We start from the raw sequence: 26,022 nt of genomic DNA, 5'->3' as shown, positions 1-26,022 counted from the left end.
TTAATATATTTACAAAGTATTTTTTCAAAATAACAGACATACAGTATACATAGGGTTCTAGGAACACATTGTATTTTATAGAAAGGACATTTTTATTTTGACACTATTGTGCTATGATGCACATAACTTGGACCTGTTGTTTTATGTTATGATGATTTTAAAGATTATTCATTTTTGCCCCATTTCATATTAGCTCTAGGTGTAAGAATGATCAAATGTTATATGTATAGTAATATGTTACACATATTAAACCTGCGATGTGAAAACTGATATCTTTAAGAAACAGAACTCCCACTACTGATGCTGCAAATGATAAGGTAGTGCAATACACACCACGCAAGTATAACTGATAAGAAATGAATCCTTAGATAAACACAGTTTCATTTTTGTGTACCAAGAAAGCACAGAGCATGTAGAAAGTGATGAAGTAAACTATTGCAAATCCACTGCCACACGTCATCTCCTCCCCGGGGTTGTAGTCAGACTCTGGGTCGCACAGTTTCCCTGGCATACAGGCCAACATGATCTCTTGCCACGCTTCACCTGTGGCACACCTGGAGAAAACGCAGGCATGGCGCACACAAATTAATCACCTAGAAAACAAATTTGATTTTCCTGATGGCCTGACATCAGTTATCCACAGACCTGAAGAGAAGCAGCACGGCCTGTGGGAAGGTCTGGAAGTTGTTGTTTCTGTTAATGTGAGTGCCATCAACCATTGCAATCTTTCCAAACACCTGTTAGAGAAACATTGCCAAATGAATACAGCTGCACTCTTACTGTTGTGGTTAAAAATTTGTGGAAAAAGTATTTTCTGTCCAGTTTACCAACCTGCATGCCAATGACAGCGTAGATGAAGAACAGCATGGCTATCAGAAGAGCAACATATGGCAGAGCCTTAAGGGAAAAACAGGGGAAAAGTAGAAAAAGATTCATATGAGCAACTTCCATTTTTCCCTTAGACATTGATTAAACATTTGTGCTGCATCTCACCTGAAAGGATTTAATAAAAGTCCAAAGCAGGGTGCGAATACCCTCTCCTCTGCTGAGAAGTTTGACCAGCCGCATGACTCGAAACAGACGAAAAAAAGTGATGGAGATTCGAGCGCTGTCCTCTGTGTTCTGTGGAGGAAACGTTCAGTGTTATGCAGCAGAAGAGCAACAGAGCACGTTTATAGTGAACACAGAGCACCCGGCTGTGCTTTATGGGATGATGAAGTCTTATCCAAGACGTCTGTACCAGCTACATATGAGCTGAGAAAGCAGCACTGCATCTTTTCATAGTGAAAAACTGAAACTGGATCTTTAAATCAAAGCAGAGTTTTGCTTTTATTTGAGCAGAGATTTTCTGGTTTGACCGCTATGCCTTTCAGATATGATTGCAGCTCTCAAAAACAAATGTAAAGACTTCAAAAAACACAATCTAGAGAAGTCTGTTAGGCAGTCTGCGGCAGCTGATATGTGTCTGTTTCTGCCTGTGTATAAAGCACTGTCAGGTTCCCTGTCACTGTAAAGACCTACAGGGAAGGAAGCAAGGAGGCAAGCATGCTGGAGAAAACCTTGCCATACTTGACAGGACACATCTGCACAAGCATGGCACCCTCAGTCCAGAGTCACTGCATGCGGAGTCACAGTGGGACCAACCCGAACGGGTCGGCCAGGAGGTTCACAGGTCAGAGCTGGGTGACCTGATCCCAGGGGTCATCCATGGGTCACTACCCCACCCAAGAATGGTGGCAGAGACCATGTAGCAGTGTCAACAATACAAACGTGAAGAGCGGCTTAAAAACCGCTCCCACCTAACAGGATACAAACGTCACGTTTGAGAGACACACTCTCCTTCGAAATAACTCCAAACAAAAGGAAAAATTAAAAGCAAATGTTTTGAGGATTTATGCGAAGGAGCTAACAAAAGCAAAATGAGGAAAAGAAGAAAAGAAATATAACGAGAAAGGAAACCTGAATGTGAAAACGTAATAGTACATAACATGGACTTGAAATAAGCAACAGATCATAGAAAGTGTAACTGACAACAGAAGACTAAACAGAGAAATGCAAATCCAAACATGGCATGGCCCTGACAGAGTTAAAGGTGTGGGGGGTGGAGCATCTTACCCCCATCTCATCCAACTGAGGAGTCTCCGTTGGCTTTAAAATCAAAGACCTGTATTAATGACTTGTACAGAGGCCACAGGTCTAACACACAATGGGCCAAAAACGTGGAACAACACATTTGATAGTTTTTGTTTTGTTTTGCTTTTAAAATCACACGACACCAGCACACGTCAGCAAAGACGCAGACAGAACACAGTCACTACTCTTCTCACTGACAGGACAAACTGTCTTATAGTTTCACTGTGACAAAGACACACATGTATTTACCATTAAATCTTATCTTAACACTTTAAAAGACTGCCAAACAACAAGTTCACATTACTTAACATTTCTATGTGGGGTTGACTGACATACAACATAAAATTACTTAAATACGAATCAACATTTAAGACTGACACACAACTTTATCACTCCCCCGGTGTAATGGTTTTTATTGATGAAACTAAATGATGATGAGATCCTCTTAGACGATGTTAATGAGTTGTTACGTCTAACTGACAAATGCAATGAATCGATGTTGCTATAAAAGCATCATGTGCTGTTCTTACAGAGTCCTGCTGTATCTCGACATATACCCTGCAGGCTTCAGATTCAGACAGGTACACATCAACATATGACTGCACAAAAATCATATATTGTGCGCTTGAAGCATTATCTATGGCACAAATAGACACAAGAGAGTACAAGTAGGATGTTCACAATCCAATAGTTTGTCATTTTAAGTGACTGAAAATTTGCTGACCAAAAGAGCTTGAGTATGATCAATTATGTACACACAGTCGCTCGCACAGATTCATACCCATACACAACTTTTGTTTGCAATTCATGTCAATTGACAAATAAATCATTTGATATCATCAGCTGTAATCAGCGAGCATTTATCCCCAAACAAAATCCAGATGCAAAACTTTTAAAAAAAGAAAAGAAACATCAGTCATAGTGATGGTGGTTAGGCTGAGCCTGTATCATGATAATGTGATTTTACAGCAAAAAAAAGCATTTAGCTCCATGTGGAAAATATCAGAAAGGCTCAGCACTGACAACATAAGATAATCAGACAGATGTGGCTTGAGTCAATATTTTGCAAACTGTCGTTATGAGGTGCAGCATGAGCAGAAATGATTAAAAAAAATAGAATTAGCCTGAGGAGGTTCTTTAGGTAATCCTGGCCACAGCGCCGATGGAGCATGCGTTCAGCATTGCCACGTTGCTGGGGAAGCACTGCACGCACACGCAAGACCTTTGAATGATGTGAACTCATAGCAATGCAGCAACTCATGCATGTCAGTAGTGCCCTGCAACAAAACTGCCATAGCAGGGCGCTCTCACAGTCCGGTGCAGAAGGATATGAATAAACATCAGAGAAGGAAAAGAGAGAGAGAGAAAGACACAGACAAAGAGGCAGGAGGAGGGAAACAGCAATAGAGACCAAGACTGGGACAGAAAAGAAAACCAGAGAGACTGAGCCATACTGAAACAGGGAGAAGAAGAAGAAAGGCAGAAAGGTAGAAAGAAGGAAAAAGTAGAGAGTTGCTGTGGGAGTGTTCATGCACCTGACTGGAGTCTACACACCTGCGCTACATATGAGCTCCATTCTGAGCTTTAAGAGCTCACTACAGGAAGACAGAACAAAACACAGAGACAATCACTCACAGAGACACAAACACAAGATCATCAAAGAACCTCAGACTCAGCTGCATTAAACCACCATCATTGTAAGTGTACAAAATCACACTAAATTCGTGCCTACTGAACTCCTGGGAAATTTTCAGACCTTACCTGAATTTTTACTTTGATGTGAACACTACAATTGAGGCCTAACTTTTAGTATCGTTTCCTTTTAGGTCACTCTGTGACTTGATCTGTTCCCTGATTGATGCATTACAGCAGCTACATGTGAAGCCACAGTGGCCTCTACACAACTTTAAGGACATTAAATGGTGACATTAGGAAACACAAGTAAACCTTTGTTAGGAATTCCCAAACACGCTGAGCTTCATAGGTTCATCGGTTTAATTCCCAACATTATTGCCCTTAATGTTGTGTAGAATTTCCAAGCTCTGAGCACCAGGGCCATTCTGTCTGGAAGTAAAGAGGAGTGTAGCAAGCGAACAAGGACAAACTGCACAAGGCTCTATGGAAAAAACTGACCGGAGGGGAATGGAGCGGGTGGCCAAGCGCCATCTGCGAGAGGCGGGACATGGAAAGGATGTTAGGGGGATGAGGTGAGTGTCTGACACCCCAGCATGCATTTGGAGAGGTCACGGTAGTCTGGTAAGAATCTGAGCAATGACACGAGTCATGACTGACACAGCAAGCAAGTAGAAAAAAAAATATTACTGACTCAAAACACATCCTCATAACAGATCTCCTGTTATGAATAAATGCAAAACTAGAATATCTGAACATTTACATGCAGTGCAAATAAGAAAGAAATGCCATGAAAAAGCATGTCATAGAACCACAATGTGAAATAAACATCACGTCTCCAACACACACACACTAACACACTCCTCTGCATACACTCGCACATACAACCGAAAGCACACGCTGAACACACATTAAACACACATGCATAACAATAAAAAACCTGAAAACACACCACTGTGTCTTATGCTTCAAACAAAGTTAATGTTTTGTTGTGCACTCATGCAGACACACATTTTGGAACACAAACTAAGAAGACATGAAAAATTACTCCAGAAAAACAGCACTGCAGCTCAGACATGAGAGCACTCAGGAGGCGGGAGGAGGGTCAGTTTGGGTGATAAGCCTTTGGTATGCTACCCCTATAGTAAGCACCATATTCACCATAGTTATTATCTGGAAATGCAACATTTGGGTGTTTGTTGGAACTTTCTTTTACTATTTTTGTCCTAGCTAAGCTCAAAGCAAAAAAAGCACAAAAGCAGACGTCCAGTCTTTGTTTTTAGACGTTTCTTTTATCAAGGGAAAGCTATAAAGAGAAGCAATCATCTACTATTTTAATGAGCTTCGATATTAATTTTTTAAAGTACTGCGAAATTACAAAAATCTCTTTGTCTTTGTCATTAGTCCATAGCAAAGGGGTCCCAAAGATAAAGTTGTCATCAACAAAAGGTTACACACAAACAACATTTTTTCATTGCCATACTTGCCTCTACAAGTTTCTATGGAAACAAAATAAACAAGAGTAAGAGTTAGACAACTACATCAGAAACCATCCTGCTCTGGACCAAATTCTGGCCACAGTTCACAAAGAAATGTGAGGTTTTGACATTGCTATGTCTAAGAATAAACAGAATAATCAACACGTTCATCAACAAGTTTGTCGCGATGTCCTGTCAAAAACTGCAACAAAAGTTACAGCAGCACAGACAGAAGCAGAACTCCAACAGGAGAGATCTGAGTTAGGTCAATTTAGCATGAAAGAAAAGCTTCATGAAAATCAAACTGAAGTTTTACAAACAAAGCCAACAGCCAGCTTTAAATCATACTTTTTAAATTCTTTTATTAGGGATGCATTTTCAACATTTCTATTATATTTTATAGCGGAAGCTAGATAAGATTCACAGTAAATTTAAGCTAATAACACTAAAACTTGCCAGGTGGCTTTCTTATAAGGCTTCAGTTCAACTTACAAATCAGAAAGAAGAAGTACTTACGTTAACTTCTGTGATAGCGATATCGACGACACTACCGACAACAATTAAGGCATCAAATGTGTTCCAAGCATCAGCAAAATAGTGCTGTTAGTGCACGAAGGTACATGTAAGGGGAAATGATGGGGATGAAAGTGAGAGACCAAGGGAAGGGATAGGGGAAGACAATCAGACAAGAGTGGAAATTTAAAGGAAGTCGTTGTAATGAAATGGAAGGGTTGGAGAGAGAAAGAAAGGAGGAAAAAGTTAGACAAAGCAGCAGAAATCAGAGTCCTGCCCCTAAAACCTGCTGTGGAGGTGGTCTGAAAGGAAAGAAGTCAAAGAGCAGCGGGGTGCTTCAAGCTGAGCTTACTTACATCAATCTCACTGAGAACAATGTCTACTATGCTGCCAATCACAACCAGGGCGTCGAACACATTCCAGGCATCCCCAAAATATCCCTGAGTGAGGTTGAGCGTGTGGTGGGGCGAGTCAAATGTGATATCAGCACAAGAACAAGAAGGCTTTACTCTCACACTGAAATTTAAATCAACGAACTGCTTATTTAAGGACACACGGAAACCCCTGCTAGCTACTTAACCTGAAGGGCTCGTGATTATACAGACTGTGACTGATTGCAGAACACTAAATTTGCACAAATTCCATGCTAACAATAAAATTACACATGAACACTCCGTGACTAAAAAATTGGTTAAAAAAAAAAGATTATTTTTAGCTTAAAAATGGAAGCACGGCACCCCACACGTGTTTGTCTTACTAGCATCCTGTCCTTCTTCTCAACACAGAGCTGTCAGCAGGCAGGGACGCCAAAGGGGAAATGGAAACAAATATTTACATGTCCACATGCTGCTTCTTTAATAAACATAACTGAACATTTTACAAATCGCAGTTTTAGAAACATGCTGAAGAGATGGATACCACTCGTTGCTTTACCTAACAGTCATACTGAAATGTTATTTTCTGCAAGCTCGTACACTCAAAAAAATGAAATTGGGTGGTTGTTACATGTACAAGATTCAAACTTGTAATTTGCACTAAATAATTTCATGTTTCTATGGTGAACGTAATTAAATCATGTAGCATCTGCATGAAATTCAGCAACTTAATTTGTTCTTGTTGAGATGACATGATACAATCTAGTAAGAGTGGTTAGTTGCCTGGACTCACGAAATTCACAAGATCGCATTAAATGTCAAACTGCAGGGAAATCGCTGGAGTTTTAAGAGGCAGACAACTACACCCACACCACGTGTATGCTATAGCTATTTATTGTGGTTTAACCTGTCAAGGACAAAAACATACAGAAAATTCTGCATCAAGCCTTGTAATCATAGCTTTCCTAGTTTTGTTAAGCCTGGATTGACAGCATAGTGTGATGGTTAGTGCTGTTGCCTCATAGCAAGAAGGGCCTGGGTTCAAATCCACAATCTGGCTGGTTTGCAGTGTGTAATTAGGGTTAAGTTAATTGGTGATTCTAGATTACCCATGAATGTAAGTGCAAATGGTTGTTTGTCTCTATGAAATAATCAACCCCCATATTGGTTCATTAAGAAAGACTAGCAGTAATTGCCTTGATTAACAAAGTAGTTGTTCAAACAACAAGATTTCATTATTTTTTCCTAAAGTTTTTAACTTGTGTAAAAAGAATTAAAACAAATTTCACTTTACATACTTAAATGAATCACTTCAAGTCAATGTAAGTATACTACGTTGATCCAGAGTAATCAGATTACATTAAACCATCAAATGCCAAATGTGTTGGTTTGACATGGTCAAAAATGGGTTATTGTACTTGGTTAAATCACGTGGAAAAAGGTGCTGTGATTAAATTGTGTTCATCGAACAACAGATTTTTTTGAGTGTATAAAGAAACTGAATATAACCATAGACTGTACATAAAAGCTGGATAACCATCATTATGAACGGGTTTGTGATGTTCTGTAAAGTAATGGTTTAGTATTCTGGATGCTACCACCAAATCTCTTTCTATAGCAGGCTGCAAACATGTTTATTTCTGCTGTAAGGCTGGACATGTGAACTGAGGTGTCTAAGGGGACTGACCTACCATTCAAAGTCAGCTCTTGGGTTTGCCAGTTGTGTATGGCACATTTTGCCCCCTTCATATTTTTTATGATTAGCTAAGCTAACTGACTACTAGTTAGTGTATATACATCTGAGCGGTATTGTCCTTCTAACTCATCTCATAATGTTGAAAAGTTACTCTAATAAGCAAAAGCATTTCACAGCAAATGCATCCGTTTAATAGCTGGACTTAATTTGATGCTTCATGTCAGCTCACCCTGGGTTTGAAAGCGATGAGTTTGAGAACCATTTCCACAGTGAATACAGCAGTGAAGACCATATTGAGAATATCCATCACGTAGTTAAAGAGTGCAGACTGGCCGTAGTGCTGCAGACAGAGATGGAGATGTTCGGTTAACATAAAGATTCAATGTATTCAATATACAATGGGAAAGTAATGCGATGTGTCTGAACAAACAGTCTGTTTGCATTTTTTATGTTTTTCTGTGACTCTAGTACTTTTGCATGCACTTATGTTCACCACATTGCTTCTTATAATTCTGTCAAGAAAAAATAGCAAAACCTGAGCAACTGAAAATGACATTTTACAGGCTGACACATCCATACTAATGAAAAGACTTACAGCAACTTACGAGATACTCTAATGATTTAAGTCTGCACATTTACAGTCTTGTGGACTCCATGCAGTAGTGGGAAAAAACTAAAAACACCTTTATTGCTTCCATTAGCATTCAGAGGGTAAGGAGCAGCCATGTTCTGGGGTTGGTTAAATGATTATCAGCAAGTACCTCTATAAAATAACAGAGGCTTTGGCAGTTTGCCGGTTTGAAGCATTCAGGTGTGTGTTAACGCAATGCCACAATCTTTAACAGACGTCCCAGAAAATTCAAACCGAGGTCACTCATGTGGCACAAGTGTATGCTTCAACAAAAGTTTCTCCAAGTAGAAAAATCCATAACTTCAAAGACTCTTTGATGACTGGTTGTCTGGCAGGTAAATACTTGACTTCTTACCTGTACAGCCAGGCAGAGTGTGTTGAGCATGATGAGCACAAACATGATGTACTCAAACCCAGTGGAGTTCACCACATACCAGAACTTGTACTGGTATGGGTTCTTTGGGATGTATCTCCTCAGAGGACGGGCTTTAAGAGCGTATTCCACGCACTGACGCTGCACACAAATACACAAAATATTTAACATCATCATTTAAGAACAATCTTAACGTTCCCTTTTAAATGAGACACAATATTAAAAATGTAAAGGAGGTCATCAGCATTAGAACGTCATCTGTCTTGCTACTTTGTTGATGTTTTGTTTTTCTTGACACAAAGTGAGAGGAACCCCAGAGAAAAGCCTTCAAAATTAATCGTCATACTTTACACATAATGTTTTGTGCTTCTAATGACTCTGACCTGGTTCTTGTCGAGTTCACAGTTTTTATACTCCTTCTCTCCCTGTTCCTGAAATGTGACGATCACAAAACCTACAAAGATGTTCATCATGAAAAAGGCAATGATGATGATGTAGATGATGAAGAAGATGGAAATCTCCACACGGTAGTTGTAAATGGGACCAAGGTTTTCCCTGTTGGAGTCAATGGCCTTGTACAATAACCTAAAGAAAGATGAGAACAAGCCAACACGTGATTCAGATTCACAAATTCAGGCTTTCTCCGTACATTATCTAAAACGTAATCAGCTCAGTGATGATATCTTTCAATCTTACGCAGGCCAGCCTTCAAAGGTGGACACAGTGAACAGAGCCATCATGGCCATGAGGACGTTGTCAAAGTTAAAGTCACTGTTGTGCCACACCCGTTTGTGGACAGTTGGCTGGTTCACGTCTCCATCTTTGTACAGGATGTAGGTGCCCCTGTGACAAAACATGTTGCATGGAGGTTTAAGTCCAACATGTGATGTTAAACCAGGACATCTGCAGTTCAGGAGCAAGATGGGATGAAACTCACTTGCACTCTTCTGGGCTGGACTTAGCTTCATCTGTGCAGCGATAGAATTTTCCCTGGAAAAAGGAAAAGGAAACGTTTTTGCTGTTATTACACATTTTGAACTTCTTTGGATTGATGTGTATTATTGATGTTTTTCAAACTCAGAGATGCTCACCTTGAACAGCTGCACGCCTATACAGGCAAACATGAACTGAAGCAGCGTGGTGACGATCATGATGTTACCGATAGTTCTGATGGCCACAAACACACACTGCACAACGTGCTGTAAGACACAGATAAAAATGTTTAAAGCTAAGGTTTCAGATAGTGGCTATTGTAGACATGCTAGAAAAGGTCTCGAGTAGCACCCACCTTCAGGCCTTTGGCTCTATTGATGGCCCTCAGGGGTCGAAGTACTCGAAGAACCCTGAGAATCTTCACCACAGAGATGGCAGAAGACCTGAGTGTAAACAAATAATAATAACAGTTTGTAAAAAAGAAGAATCAGAGAAATATGAGCTTTTTTAGGGGTCAAGAACCACTTCAGGAGGAGTAACTGCTGCACTCTGCTTGTATGGCCTGCTTCAACCAAAAGATCAAAAATGACATAAAGTGCTCAGATGATTGAACTTCTTTTCACCGCTATATTATTGCTCAAAGGGGATTTTAGTTTATTTCCTAACTTTCTTCCTTTAACTATTTTTCTTATGAATGAAACCTTTTTGTTTGTGCAAAAAGCTTAATGCAAATATGTTCTGGTTTTTCTGTACTCACTGAATGCCAAAGGAAACGAGGGAGACTCCCACCACCAGCAGGTCCAGAAGGTTGAAGTAATTCCTGCAGAATGCTCCTTTATGAAGAAAAGCTCCATATGTCGTCATCTAAGGAGAGGACAGAGGAAGTTAAAAGAGCAAATGACCAAAAAAAACAAAAAAACATGTAGCATCCAGAAACAAATACAGTGTTGCACTCCTCACACTCCAACAGAAACAAACAAACACACTGAGCTAACAGTTTAAATAGGAAAAACTCATTCTCAGCACTCATTCCCATTATCTCACAGTCAAACACACACGCCCGCACACGTCTCCACACTCTTATAGATCACTCTGATTCGGGGTGGCGAGTTCAGAGCAGTGAAACAGGAGGCTAAAATCTACCATCGCCACCCCCACGGCCCTTAGCTACATGAATGTAGTAGTAAGTCATTCATTTCGCAATCTACTATGGGAGGCAATAAAACATGCATTTTGTTGCCATGACGTCAGGGATATTTACTACCTGCAAGAGCTCTAGTTATAGAGATTGGAAAATAGAAATGGCCTTACTGTCACATTCATGTGGACCGTCGGCTTAAAGCACATTCCATTATGTTCTTTAATAGTTCAGCGTAAGGGGAAGCAGCTCCCAATTAAAACTCCAGAGATCAGCAGGCAGAGAAGAAAAACCAGCCAAAATAACTCTTCTTCAAATAATAAAAGTAAAGGATTCCTTCCAAGAGTGCATGTAAATGTGGAGACCTGCAGACAAGGACTGGATGAAGTTGCTCACTAAGAGCAGTGGACGATTTAGAGTCAAACAGCACTGGGTTGGCAAGTGTTTGCCCACTCCCACTGAAAAAAGAAAGAAAAAAGCTGCAGAGAAAACTCCACATTTCTATGCACTCAGTCGGGGAAAGCAGACTGAACCATGCTCGGCAGGAGCATGGTTGATTTTGCCCCCTCTTTTATGGGTAATCTGAGGAGCAGTCAGTACGAGAGGCATGGAGTTAGCTTTGACTGGAGTTGATTTTCGACTTTCAATCACCGCCACTCTGAAGATGACCTCAAACTCAACTTCAGCCAATGCTCTGATATGTCTGAGCAGCCCGTTAAAAAATTGTGTTGCATCGCACGGGAGGGGGTTGCATTACGTATTACATATCTGCATCATCAAAATCATTTCAGCAATGACTGCCCGAATGAAGTGACACCCATGTGAGTATAATGTAAATGTTCATGATGTTTCCTTCCCCTAACAGTTCTTTCATCAGTGCAATTTGAGCAAATCTTGTGTTTGTGTTCGTGTGTTCAAAATAGTGACTAACAATTCCAAAATTCGCTTCATCTTCTTCTTCTTTTTTTTTTTGCTGTTTTTTTTTTTGCTTTTTAAAAGAGGTGCCATGAAGAAAAAAGTAAATAAGAGAAAGGAAACAAACAAGCCAGGTTGTACTGAGTGGCGGGTGACACACAAGGAGAGAATGCAGCAAGGCTCTCGTTGTCATTTAAGGGGTTACCTTCAATACGATCTCAAATGTAAACATACTAGTGAAGACATAATCTGCATAGCCTAGGACCTGGAAGGCAACGAGACGTTTGGAATGTTATTGGGGTGTGGTTAGTTACAGCACGCACAGGGGACACAGGGAATTTACCTTCAAAACGATCTCAACAGTAAAGATAGCCGTGAAAGCATAGTCAAAGTAACCAAGTATCTGCAAGAAGCAACGTAGATGTTTAACAAAGACAGTTCATTGTGCAGCGTCATACATTACATGTTAACAAGATGAAAGGGGAAAAAAATGAAAGCATTTTCTGGAAAGGATTTGTTAGAGTGAAGAACTCACAGCAAAGTTACTTACTGACCTTACAGCTGTTTTTGCCTGTTTTAGCTCATAAAAAACGAGTCTGCACCTTGAAGCAGACAAGGAGCTTCAATCTGCTTTTAAATGGAAGTGCAAATCGAGGAACAGAAACCAGGAACTAGTCTGATGGACTACTGTGTTTCTTATTTTCTTGTAAAGCACATGCATGCCCAACTAATTAATCAAAAGCTCTACTAAATGTACTGCAATCACATGCAAAACAATAAAAGACAAACAATACTATAAAAGGACAATGTGAACTTGAAGTGTCTTAGATTTAAAAGGCTGCCATTAACGACTTGATCTCTATATCTTGGAAAGGACCAGAAGGAACAGAGCGATCAGATGTCCGCTTTCAATATAGACACTAGATTTTCAAGTACTTATCCCGGTGTCCTGACAGGACAATTACACTGAATATATGTTTTAGAAAATAAACTGTATCTAATGCTTTCTTGTCTAGGTTAAAGAGAGAATAAATCACATGGCTCAAGATAAAGAAATTGTGAAGTGCAGAAATAACAGACATGAATTTAATACATACCATTTTCACTGCAGTAAAAAGAGTATTGAATGTCATCCTATTACTGATTACTATGGAAAATAAGTGATTTATATTAAAAGTAAAATGCATCTTTTGTTTTGTTACTTTTTTATGTTTTTACAAAAGTGTATAAACTCATGTAGAGTATGCTTTGCAAAATCATCCATATAAAGTACAAAGATCAGCTATAGCAGGGATGCCAAGCACAAGGCTCAGGTGACAAAGACTCCAATCCAGCTCACTGGGGGACACAAATTTCGAATTTCTAACTGTATTTTCAAAGGTTTTACAGCTTTTTCTACTGATAAAAAGCTCGCCTACCGCCATTCATACTGCACTTAAGTCAAGTAATAGATAAACAGAAAAATTCTTGTTTTTCACTATCTATAGAATTGTGCATTTTTTATAGTGGGTTCAACAGTCTTAACAAATTGGAAAAAATTACATTTTCTGGGAATGACCAAAAACCTTTTTTCATGATTGCAGAATAGGCCATGAGCTCCCAGAACTTTGTCTGTACATGTCAATTTTGACTAATTTAAGCCCAAAGAGTTGTGCTGACAGACTTCCTATGTGGCCCACAATGTAAAAAGAGTCTGAGATCCCTGATTGTAGTAATTACAATAAATGGGCTAAAACATGCAAAACCAAGAGTACGGTCATTTATAGAAGCATCACAAATTGTTACGCAAAGGCAAACATGAGAAAAGTTATTTTTAAATTATTTTACTTCATTTATGTGACTTTATTAATCTGTTCATTTGAAGTTCAAAAATTTTATGACAGGGTTTATAAACTTACAATATTGCGAGCTGAGAAGTTTCGGATTGGATCCTCAGCAGCGAGGGAGACGGAGCTGAGCATGATGAACACCAGGATGAGGTTGGTGAAAATGTGATGATTAATGAGTCTGTGGCAAAACACACGAACCCTGAAGAAAAACAACAACAAAAACACAGCAGACATCAGTGTGATATGAATAGCGACCTGTTTGTGTCTGCACAAACATAATTTCAGCTTACGGGTTTGTGTTGCTGAAGATGAAGAAGGCACTTCCCTCTGGGATAGGAGTGATCTTCTCCTTCTTTACCAGGTCGGAGATGACCGGCCGAGGCCCCGATGGGACTTCAGGATCCTCCTCCTCCGCTGCAGTGTCGTCATTGTCCTCCTCCTCCTCCTTAAACGAAAGCAGGAAATATGTAATGTGTAACACGCGTAACTTTTCAAACTGTAAACATGTTTTCTGACTTAATAAAATTAAAAAAAGAATACCTTGTCATCTTTATCATCATCTTTTTTGTCCCTGTAATGAACACAGATATTTTTATAAATGCAGACTGGAGTTTGACCAATTATCCAAGCAAATATTTGAAGTAATTCGTTGTCAGAGAGAGACATATTGGACGGTCACCCTTTTTTGTCTCCTTCATCTGTGTTGAGAGATTCTGCATCTGCCAAGTTGTCCACAGCGATAGCCAAGAAGACATTCAAGAGGATATCTGAGTAAAGTGTTAAGTCGAGAACAACTCTCCCACTACGAATAAAGTAAAATTCTAGTGACTAATCAATAACACATGTCTGCAGTGGATACAAAGAATTATTGTTTTCTTTGTAACAGCTACACCTTTGTCAGTGTGAGCGAGGATACAGTTTCCACAGATGAATAGGATGATGAAGTAAAAGCACACAATCATTCCAGAGGAGGACGGGCCACCATACGCCATGATCCCATCATACATTACAGCATTCCAGTCTTCTCCAGTCAGAATCTGAATAGTTCACAATATTTATTATGTGAGAAACACAACAACTGAAAAACATCAAGCATAATAAGTGGCCGCTGCTTTATACGATGCAGGGTGGCTACAATGAACATGTTAGAGCTGCAGTAAATTTGCAGTGATTGTGGGTATGATGTGGATGTTGAAACAAGTTTACTGGCATTCATATGCATTTTGACGTTGTGGTCTTATGCCGAATTGTTTTAGGAATTGACACTCACGGCCACTTTTTTAGGTACACCTTGGTATTTCCCTTAGCCTTCAGAACTGCTTTAATTCTTCATGACACAGGTTCAACACGGTGCCACAAATAGTCCTCAGAGATTTGGTGCCATACTGACATGACAGCATCACAGCGTTGCTGCTGATTGATCGGCTGCATGATGTAAATCTCCCATTCCACCACATCCCAGGTGTTAAACTGGATTCAGATCTGCCAAATGCCAAATTCAGACCCCATCATCTGAATTTCACAGCAGAATTCAAGACTAATGAGATCAGGCAACATTTTCCCAGTCTTCTATTATTCAATTTTGGTGACCCAGTGTGAACTGCCTCTGTTTCCTATTCTTAGCTGCTGTAGCTCATCTGCTCATTTGACCTTTGATATCAACAAGGCATTTTTGCCAGAGAACTGCTGGTGACTGGATAACTTCTTCTGTTCAGACCATTCTCTGTAAATAATAAAGATGGTTGTGTTGTAAAATCCCGGCAGATCAGCACTTTCTGAAATACTCAGAGCATCCTATCTGGAACCAACCACTATGCCACATTCAAAGTCACTTAAATCACCTTTCTTCTCCATTCTGATGGTTCAGTTTGAGTTTCAGCAGGTTGTCTTGATCACGCCTACTTACCCTAATGTCGTGAGTTGTTGCCACATGATTACATATTTGTATTAACCAGCAGTTGAACATGTATTCCTAATAGTGGCTACCTAAAAGTAGTAATAGTAGTAATATTTCAGGCTGTGCTTTTCCTGACTAAAATCCAATCTCCAGTCCAGCCCCTCCTGCATGTATGCCCTGGTTGTACATCACCTCTCTCCAGAGGTTTACTAGCAGCACTTCAATTCTGTGTTTTTGCTAACCTGTGTCTCCTCATGTGTGGTGTCTGTCTGCTCATTCATCTGTGGTACAATTCTCCCGTCTACAGTGTCTCACTTTAGTCCGCTGTGCTCAATCTGCCACAACCTTTCAGCCTGCCGCTCACAAACCATGCCATATAAAGAGATCAAAATGTTCTTTTGAAAAACTTCTCTCAAGAGTTCAGCCTTCAGGCACACTCACGATCCTTGAATGTTTAGTTGTTTTTATAAATCTGTTCTACAACTTCTTGTTACTTCTGAACTGACATATACACCAAAATCTCTAAAATGGGCAAATACTGACTCATATAATGGCTTGTTCACAGAATCTGTTTAGTCTGCCACAAATTCTTCTACATCTGTATGAAACACACCCTTCACCAATTTTATTTACATTTTCAGCCTATTTCACTTGCTGCGTATTTGTATTTAACAGTCAGATTTTACTGTATGACATTATCTGAACTCTGTTAATACCTGAAACACAGTGAGGAGGGCCTGGGGAAAGTTGTCGAAGGTGCTCCTTTTTGTCTGGGTTTCGTCAAAGTTGAATTTTCCACCAAACACCTGCATGCCGAGCAGGGAGAAGATGATGATGAAGAGGAAGAGCAGCAGAAGCAGGGAAGCAATGGACTTCATGGAGTTGAGCAGCGATGCCACCAGGTTACTCAGAGACTGCCAGTGTCTAAACAGAAGGTCGACCAAGAGAGAGGAGGACGGACGGGATTTTAATCGAACTCCACAGGCACGAGACTGTGAACACACGAGCACGAACGCACAGCATGTTGACAGTCTTACCGTGTGACCTTGAAAATCCTCAGCAGGCGCACGCAGCGGAACACAGAGATACCGAGTGGAGACATGATTTCCAGCTCCACCAGAATGGTTTCAGTGATTCCTCCGCACACAACAAAGCAGTCAAAGCGGTTGAAGAGTGACACAAAATAAGCCTGCAGCCCAAGACTGTACATCTTTACCAACATTTCACATGTGAACAGGGCCAGCAGCACCTTGTTGGCCACATCTGAAAAGCAGAGGAAAAGATATTAAATCAGATGAATAAATAGTGAAAGAGAGTGATGCATTATGTATTGGAGGGGTTTTCTGTCTTTTAATGCAACATATAGTAGATCAAACCTCTGGTTGCACAAATATTTTATATTACACCTTCTTGCAGCTTCTTGTAGCTTTTTCTTTGTGTGCACTTCATTTAATTATTACTCTTTTTTACTTCAACCTCATTTCTATTTTTTATTTCTATTTCTTTATTTTTTTTTATCACAGTTAGACAAAATCTTGCTATGAATCTACACAATTCACATTAATGAAACACATTATTTGCATAAAAATCATGACATTTAAAACAATTTAGCCTTAGTCATCCACAAAATACATACAGTAATAGAGAAGATGGGAAAAAAATCAAATTAGTAAAAATATTCTGATATTTCATGAGAACATCATGACAACATGTTACATTAAGTAATCCTTTAAAAAACACTAATTAATAGAAGATAACCCATTTAAACAAATTCATTCATTTTATTTCAAAATGAGACGTTTGTAATTCGTACCTTGCACCTGTGTCAGCCACAAAGGCTGGTTGTAATGTTCTGATGATATGGTCAGGGTGTTGAGGAACACAAGGATGATGACCAGCCAATAGAAAGGCACTGACTTGACAGCCAAACGGCACTTCCTGCGGCAGAATCTGTTCCATCGGCGCCAGCGCCGACTGCAATGGCAAAGGACACTTTCAGCACATAGAGGCTCAGTTTGCACATAAAGAACACAAGACGCAGTCACACAGATTATGAAGTCAAAACAATGGAACAAACTCATCACTGCAGTGTTTTTAAGAAAATCTCGAAAGTGTGTGCCTCGAAAGTGTGTGTAATAAGAAGAACGCAGTGAAGTATGGGTGAATGCCCACAGGGGACTGCATCAATGCGTTTCTGCAAGTCATACAGTACAGTAAATGAGCTGAAAAGTACTGTGTAAGCCTATTCTCTAAAAATACCTTATAGCACATGCTGACTATATAAAAGTTGTTGATTTATCATTCCCTGTAACATCTCATTAAAAATACAGTAAAAAAGAAGCCAAGCAAAATAAAAATCAGTGTAATTGAATGCAGGCAAAAACCATATATTAACAGCTACATGCACTATGTAGACACGCCTACCTACAAATATACTGACCTGAACTTTGACTTTGAAATCTTTTGACTGAAAAGAAGAACAAGTGAAAGTTGATGAATGCATCTTGTAACAGAAATGAGTTGTTAGCATGTAGTTAACTGACATCAACCCCAAAAAAGTGCAGCTGCAATGTTTGCAGCATGAAGTTTACCAGTTTTTTTAAACACATATGACGAGATAAAGCAGGCACTGACACAGCAAAATGGCTGTGCTGACTGAAATTAGTGACACCGAAAGAAATCCTGTGTACAGGTTCATGGTGCAAAGTTCTCACCACAGAGGTCCGCAGCATGGCGTCTTTTCATCCTCCCCGTTCTGATTCTCGGTGTTCACAGACTCTGTTTCACTGGCTGGAACGCTTGCTGTGGCATCAAATAAGGGAGCATATTTAAAATATATATATAAACAAAATCTATGCACTTTGCAATGGTAGAAGATTCTTCAGAAAGGCACAACGCATGCTTCCCATCAGGAGCAAGTGTAAAGAATGTTCCCATTGTATCAACAAGAACGTAGATGCACAAGAAACATATAAACAAAGAGAATTCAGAAACTCTTTTCAGGTGAACGAGAACTGTATGACAGTGATTTTAATCTCCAAAGCCACAGTGCAATCACAAAGCTACCTCAATGAAAGGAACGTGCTAAGTTCCACAGCTCTGCATCACTGTCATCATCAGTATCATTTACCAAGTGCTGAGAGTGAGCTGACGTGGGTCAGGCGAGTGGACAGCTGCTACGTGAGAGCTGTCTGATGCAGACAACGAGGAGCGGAGAGAAGACGGGAGCCGAGAGAGGAAGACAGAGCTCTTTAAACTGTCTCTGAAATGCTACACTCAAACTACTGCCAGCACTTTGGAAAGACTGTGTGTGTGCAGACTGATGATGATTAACTGTGTGAAATGTCTCGGTGCTTTAACTCATGTGAGCGAGCGTGGTGTGCTCTCCTGCTTAGCTTACGCAGACGTGCCGGCTTTGATTCCTAAGTGGTCGGACAGCTCTCAGCTCTGAAAATAGTGCTGACTGCTGGAGTAGTCATCTGGGTTTAACCCTGTTTCCTACATTCATACTGAGCTCCTGCATTTGAAGTGGAACACGGGAGGGAAACAGGGTGTGGTTGCTATCAAGCACAGCTGTACGGCTCTTCCATATCGGACTAGTTTAATAGGTAAGAGACAAGGGGTTTTTATTCAGGACGAGGACATAAGGAGAAACGTAAGAAGGCTGTGATGTTTGGACACAACAGGTAAAAAACAATTGTAAAGCACAATGTGATGGTATATTTTGTCAGGTTTCACACACACACCCACAAAGCAACAGACTTATTAATCTATCCTGGTCAGTAATATGACACTGACTGGTAATATTGCAGTAATGACAATGTACATTTCAGTCTAGTCTTAATAGTTTGAGAAAATATGAGCTAAATTTTCTGTATCAGATCAGTTTGATCTTAAAACACTAACACACACACACACACACACACACACACACACACACACACACACAAAAGCTAAAGAACACTGGAGGGAAACCACAGGATTTACCATGAGTGTCGGACGACTGGCTGAACCACCCAAACCTTCCTTTCTTCTTCTCAGTAAGGTCAGCCAGAGTCACCCCTTCATGTGTAATGCATGCAAGCCAATGCATTCAGACACAACGGCACAGCAGAGGGACATGGAGGGGAGGGGGGCGAGAATGGGCTGCTATCAAAATGGGTCAGAGCAGACAAGCACCACAGGACAACAACAGTTTTCAAAATATCAATATTCAACCACGACAAGAGCAGCAGGAGCCACACCGCAGACACTGAGGAGGGCAGAAGAACGACACAGAGAGCTGTTAGTCAAAGGAAGCGTCTGGAGGTGGCAGCGCCCTGTACTAACATGTGACCATGCGAATTAAAGCATTTACCTTTGAACATGTTAGTAGGGGTTCATGTTTCGTGGACACACACTATAAAGCCAGCATGGATGTTTTAGAAAAGCAGTATGGACTCCCTTCTTCTAACACGGCACAATTAACGGCGATTTTCCTGCTTTCTGGTAAACTTACAGAGCACCGCTGTTCTGAAAAATTGGAGCAATAGACTGGTGGAAGAGGCAGGAATATACACAAGGAGTACATAACAGACGTGGGGAAATCATAATGAGTTGACAAAAGGCAAAAAATAGAAAACCCAAGCTCAAACTCTAGGATGAAGCAGTTGCAGGTTTTCTTTTCTGTATCATGTGTGCCGCTTATATAAAGAGGATTTGGATCACTTTTTTTCTACTGCTTGAGTAACATGTTTCTTTTTTTTTCCTTTCCTTTCCTTCCTTTCCTTCCATTCACTGGTGCTTACAGAGTGCTCCACTTCCATCACCAACATACATGGAGGCTGGAAACAAAACTAGTCTGATCATTTCGTTTCAAACACCTTTCACATATCCACATATGGATGTCAATACTGGCCTCTGTGTCGATATTTGTGCATCTACGCATTTGTCAGTATGTGTACTCTGCTTCTCTATAACCAAAAGGTAGACTATTCAGAAGCACAGTGGATCATCACTAAATCCCAGGAGTCCTTCTGAAATCACTATAGTCCTGTTTTGTTTTGTTTTTCTTTAACTGTGGTGATCAGCTGGCACAATTGATCAACTTGCCTTGTCTAGCTCCATTATAGCATCCATTTTTGCAAATTTGCATGAGAAAACTGAATATTTCAGGGCTCAATCAGACCTAATTAAGATTTCCATGATGCTGGTTTCAAATCTCTGGTGGCTTTCTTCCTGCTTGATTCAAGCAGAATTATTGGGCTAAAAGCAAAGAGGACTTAAATGATGTGTTAGATTATTAAGATTTTTTTCTAATTAATACCCCCTCTATCTGTTCTCAATATGTCTCAGCGTAATTGACCAGTTATCTGGGGCAATATGAAAAATGGAGCACTTTAGACCCAATAAGTCAGGACACAGCACCAATTCTGATTTAAGCAATGTCACGTTCTTTGTCCAGAGTGATTTTTGGTTTGAAGATACTGCTTTTAACCAAGAAAAAAGAAACTCTCTCAAACCAGTAATGATGTACACTACTTGATATTTATCCTTGACATGGCAAGAGTAGCTTCAACCAGTTATTTGCATTGAAGCTCTCTTGTGATGGTAGCGTAGCGTTAACAGCCGGAAAAAGGAAGCGGGTCAGACGGCGCTTACGGTTACGCTTGCTCTCCTCATCTGCCTCGTCCTCATTGTCAGGGTCAATGTCCTCAGCCTGAGTGATCCAGTCCAGGTAACCCTTCAGATCCTCCTCCAGCTGTTGCTTTTCACGCAGCTTCTGGAAGTCTCCGCGAGCTTTGGCCTTTTCCCTCTCCTTGGAGAACTCTCTGTATTTGGAGAAAGAACCCCCAAAACAAAACAAAACAAAACAAACAAAAAAAAACAAACAAACAGAAACACCAACAAATACACAGTAATGCACGAATTAAACACAAACATGGGACGTTTCACAGCAAACAAGAAACAAATTGTTTCACACAAAATGGAAAGCAACAAACATGTTGTTCTGTTCTAGATCATTTTCCCGACAAAATAAAGACATTCTGTGTATGAGTTTCTGTATATCCTCTTTTCTACATTCTTTAGTCACAGCCTTTTAATTTCTTGTGTGTTTTTCAGAAATGTAGCCACTGGAGGGAGATGTACGCCTTTAAGAGACGACACAGAGCTATATTTAGAGCCCGGCAGTACAGTAGTGTATCTGTCAGGTGGGCATCTTCATCTTACAGAAAAGGCAATTCAGGTAGACAGATTGTTTCAAGAGAACTGCAGCATTTGCACAGTATCCAAACTTATAGTTTATATAAGACAATGAACTTGAAAACAACGAGATTCGACTGTATCTACCCACAGTGCATTGTGAGATAGTCTTATTAGAATAACCTGTATTTAAGCTGGTATACTAAAAAATTAAGATGAATGAAAAAGTCACATGTGTGACAAAAAAGTGAAGACGTCCAGTGTCAAGAAGCCAGCAACAGGTAAAGCTGTATCAAGGTAACTGGTGCTGACAGGTCATGCCAGTCTAAAGACGCCAACATGCACTGTAGGAATGCTTGACTCGATTGTCATGTTAATCTTGTTTTCTTTAAAAAAAAAACACAGGTTTTCTTCGCTGGTCAACCAGCCAGAGTTAGTTGTACTGTAATACCCCACCCCCCACTCCACAGAGCAGGGAAAGCAAACTGGGGTTTGAGAGAGCTTAGGCGTGCAGAGGGAGTGAAGGGCGAGGAATAAGATTAATTTCTTTCACAGGAGGTTGGGTGAGCTGTCGAGGGGGTGGGGGAAGAAACGCTCACTTTGCAGTTGCCGTGGAAAGGATGTAATAGTTTGACATCAACAGAGGTCAGAGAGGAGCGCTTAAGAAACAAAATAGACTCTAATGTAGACTGGCCACTTACTGCTTTATTACTTGTAATGATTTTTGCATTTCTGGCGCACAATTTCCCAAACACACATACTAATTCAATTTCAAGTCAACTCTATTTTATTTATGTAGCGCCAAATCACAGCACCAGTTGCGTCAAGGTGCCTTATATGTTTATAGGTAATAAAGTGAAAACCCCAATAATCAACGGCCCTCTTTGAGCAAGCACTAGGTGACAGTGGGAAAGAAAAACTTCCACTTAACAGGAAGAAACCTCCAGGATCAGGGAGGAGCAGCCATCTGCTGCAATCACCTGGGGATGATGTTGTGAGTGTCAAGGAGCACAGCAAACCCAAAGTGCATGCACTTTGCACACTACAGACCAAACCCACCGCAAAAGTTGCCTCTTACCCACTTAGCACACCTAATACAAGGTTTAACACGAAAAAGGATCCCAGTATAATCAGACTGACAAAATAAATCCACGGTGTTTCCCATCCAATGGCGTCATTGACCTACAGAAGCCAAAAGTAGCCCGTCAACAAACATGGACACATACAAAGACAGAAACCTTCTGCCTCAAAGGAGCAGAAAGTCTCTGTTTTGAAAGAGAAGATGGTGCTTACCCGCTCAACACACCCAAAACCAGGTTAAGAACGAAAAAGGAGCCGAAGATCACAAGACTGACAAAGTACACCCATGGAAGTTCAAAGCCCATGGCATCGTTCATCTGCAGGAGTGGATCGGTCACCGCAGAGAAAGGAGAGCAGGGGGAAAAGGAAGGAAGGATGCACAGACAGAAAAAGGGTGTTAAACTGTTAGAAAGGAGGAAGAGAGAGCAAGTCTTAGGAGTGCTGATGACTGTCAGGACAGTATCGTTTTATTTGATGAGTTGTTGATTGAATTCAATCATTTAGCCAATCAATCATATCAGAGTGGTAAGAGCCGCCCCAGGAAATTATCAGCAGCTTCATCATCAGACTGTCAGTCGCATTGGTGTTGTGTGTTTGATTTGAGCAGACATTAAAGCTGAAAGAATGTGACAGTCACAGGTTATTGAACTGGGTGCACAGAGCGAGAGACTCACCCAGTACAGCACATCAGTCCAGCCCTCCATGGTGATACACTGAAACACCGTCAGCATGGCAAACAGAAAGTTGTCAAAGTTGGTGATGCCACCGTTGGGACCTTGCCAGCCTTCCCTGCACTCCGTGCCGTTGATGGGGCACTGGCGCCCATGCCCTGAGATCGCACATGGAGCTGGCTCCTCTTCTGCTATCATATCTACAGAAAGAGAGTTTTAAATAATCTGACACTTAACATAAGTGCTGCAAATAAAGTTGCTTTTTAGACTGCCTAGTCTTAACTGCAGGATTTCCTACTATAAACAGTGTTATGACTAAGAGCACTCTGATTCACTGCATCTTATACCAAATACTCTCTTTAGCAGCTGTCTTATTCTTCTCATTTACAGTTGTTCAGCAGTAGAAAAGTCTACTTTAGACTTTTAAATAACTTTGACAATAACATATCTATATATCTTAGAGACGAACCACTTTTCAATTTACAGTTTCACAATATACAAACATATTATACAAAACATTATTGGAACGATTAACTAACATTTGTGGTTAGGTTTTATGTTTCAGTGAGTTCCATCAAAGAGGTATTTCCATCTCTGAAGATTTAGTTCACAAACTATTAAAATGATTATATTTCTGTGAAATATTGCTCCATCTCACAACCCCTCACATGGACTTGTTCCCCTTGGGAAATTCCTGACGTTTGAAGTAAACTACTTAGAGAATAACTTCTGTCACGTAATCCAATATATCAGTCATGCAGTACATACTTTTATGTTTTTGTCTAAGTTAAGAGTTATATTTCAGTTTAAGGAGAAAACAAGCCAGTCGAGATTGAGTTTGGCATGCCTGATTTGATTTGACTTGCCACATTAATTTATGAAAATTCATCATCCCTCTCAGAGCTAACTGTGTCAGTGTTCATAGAGCACTACATATTGTTTTGTTTGCCATTAGAGGTTATATGAAATAAATAACATAATTTGAGTTCTAACTGGAAAAAGCATGTCTGGGACTCATCTTTGTCTGCTTCATTTTGTCAAATATGAGGCATAATCATAAACTTCTCTAACGATACCCATAAAAACAATCAAACTAGCTTACTATATCACCTTTAATCTTGGCCAGTCTTCCCTGACCAGCGCAGGAACTGTTTGAGGAATGCTTCTATAGGTCGATTGCTACCTAAGATCCATTATAACTACTTGTACTTTGCGTCCGCAATGAATGCTGAATTTTCTCCAGTGTGTCAAAATCCTGAACTTTAAACTCGAACAGTATGAAGCAGCGCTGAGCTAAATGTGACTAAAAAACAAGCTGTGCACTGGCACACAATGACGTGCACCACAGTTCAGGTCGTTTCAGCTGCCTCGCTCTGAGACACCTCAGGATGCTACAGTAGAACTCTGGGTTGGCAGTCTGGCCCAGGGGGGACAAATTGACAGTGCACAACCCCGTGAATGACGAAAAAATGGCGCACACGTTCCTGACCAATGTGCCGCCTTGAGGCTTGGACACTGTAGACTGTTTTACTGAAAACTGCTGCGTGATGTCTGCATCATAGCAACAGACCCTGCTCTCTTCAGCATGAAAGTTGTGTCAGTTTGACACAGAGCAAGAAGGGAGGTCAGGTATGGTTTTTGATAGTCACTGACAGAGGCAAAGAAGATTATGACCACACCCAATAAGTAATTAAAGCACAGAAACTATTACTGTATCTGATAAAGCTATTACCTGTCCTGATAAAAATCCCTTGTACTCATTTGTCTGGGTAAGCAAATCACCAGACTAAGCATTATCCTGATTATACCTTTAATCTGTTGTTGTTAATGGAAAATCACAGCTGACATACAATAACCTCAACTCCTTGTTACTTTATTTAAAAAAAACAATTTGATTTTATATATAAAAGTCAAAGTGCTCACCTGTACTGGGGAAATAGCAGGTTGCATGCATTTTACCAATGAACAGCTCCAGGCCGATAATAGCATAGATGATAATGACAAACAAGACCAGGAGGGCAATGTGCAGGAGAGGGACCATGGCTTTAATGATGGAGTTCAACACCACCTGTAAACCTAAGCAAAGAAAAACAAACACTTTACACAAAGCCCGGCCGTACTTTGTAGTACCAAATGGAAAACACAAACTACAAATTCTACCAGTCTTTGTACCTGTTCTTAACACAAAAATTAGATTCCTGGCTCCAGATGGTGAAGTGGCTAATTCTGTTTGCTCTTGATCTTACTTAGCTTAAATTGCATAAATACATAAAACGTAATCACAACTGTATAATCATTTCACAGACTGCTGACATAAACAAACGGAAGTATTTATGGTTTTCAAGTATATAAATATAAATAACAATGTAAAAAGAATGTAGATACTCCTTTCAGTATATACTGTATTTCAGAACATCTTTGCCTCGTATATTTCATAAGCATGTCGTGTTTTTTTCTGTAAGTTTGTTTATTATTATGGAACTGAGAGCACATGGCCCTTGGTTGCTGATGTAGATGCTTAAAGAAAATAGTCCTCAGGGACTGCA

At 40.2% G+C, this 26,022-nt stretch overlaps 1 protein-coding gene across 4 annotated transcripts in view; it reads right to left on the bottom strand.

Annotated features, from left to right (window-relative positions):
• Positions 1 to 26,022, bottom strand: part of cacna1da (calcium channel, voltage-dependent, L type, alpha 1D subunit, a) — a 61,163-nt gene that overhangs the window by 11,812 nt on the left and 23,329 nt on the right. The window contains exons 6-34 of one of the 4 annotated variants that reach the window (XM_082534179.1): positions 25,400 to 25,552; positions 23,480 to 23,676; positions 23,019 to 23,122; positions 21,183 to 21,352; positions 19,530 to 19,604; positions 18,257 to 18,344; positions 17,983 to 18,009; positions 17,356 to 17,516; positions 16,580 to 16,805; positions 16,259 to 16,466; positions 14,562 to 14,682; positions 14,325 to 14,412; positions 14,186 to 14,216; positions 13,936 to 14,090; positions 13,715 to 13,844; positions 12,160 to 12,219; positions 10,521 to 10,627; positions 10,119 to 10,206; positions 9,922 to 10,029; positions 9,768 to 9,820; positions 9,527 to 9,673; positions 9,214 to 9,415; positions 8,813 to 8,971; positions 8,056 to 8,166; positions 5,760 to 5,843; positions 994 to 1,122; positions 832 to 897; positions 646 to 737; positions 395 to 554 (exon numbers count right to left, since the gene is read on the bottom strand). In XM_082534179.1, coding sequence (XP_082390305.1) covers positions 395 to 554; positions 646 to 737; positions 832 to 897; positions 994 to 1,122; positions 5,760 to 5,843; positions 8,056 to 8,166; positions 8,813 to 8,971; positions 9,214 to 9,415; positions 9,527 to 9,673; positions 9,768 to 9,820; positions 9,922 to 10,029; positions 10,119 to 10,206; positions 10,521 to 10,627; positions 12,160 to 12,219; positions 13,715 to 13,844; positions 13,936 to 14,090; positions 14,186 to 14,216; positions 14,325 to 14,412; positions 14,562 to 14,682; positions 16,259 to 16,466; positions 16,580 to 16,805; positions 17,356 to 17,516; positions 17,983 to 18,009; positions 18,257 to 18,344; positions 19,530 to 19,604; positions 21,183 to 21,352; positions 23,019 to 23,122; positions 23,480 to 23,676; positions 25,400 to 25,552 — 3,500 coding nt within the window. Of the gene's footprint in view, positions 1 to 394; positions 555 to 645; positions 738 to 831; positions 898 to 993; positions 1,123 to 5,759; positions 5,844 to 8,055; positions 8,167 to 8,812; positions 8,972 to 9,213; positions 9,416 to 9,526; positions 9,674 to 9,767; positions 9,821 to 9,921; positions 10,030 to 10,118; positions 10,207 to 10,520; positions 10,628 to 12,021; positions 12,082 to 12,159; positions 12,220 to 13,714; positions 13,845 to 13,935; positions 14,091 to 14,185; positions 14,217 to 14,324; positions 14,413 to 14,561; positions 14,683 to 16,258; positions 16,467 to 16,579; positions 16,806 to 17,355; positions 17,517 to 17,982; positions 18,010 to 18,256; positions 18,345 to 19,529; positions 19,605 to 21,182; positions 21,353 to 23,018; positions 23,123 to 23,479; positions 23,677 to 25,399; positions 25,553 to 26,022 lie in introns of all 4 variants that reach the window. The other 3 variants (XM_082534180.1, XM_082534181.1, XM_082534182.1) reach the window with 3 other exon arrangements.

The sequence above is a fragment of the Aulonocara stuartgranti genome (assembly GCF_965226115.1).
Source record: "Aulonocara stuartgranti genome assembly, chromosome: 5".
NCBI classification, from domain to species: domain Eukaryota; kingdom Metazoa; phylum Chordata; class Actinopteri; order Cichliformes; family Cichlidae; genus Aulonocara; species Aulonocara stuartgranti.
This window is presented reverse-complemented; position numbering and strand designations above follow the sequence as displayed.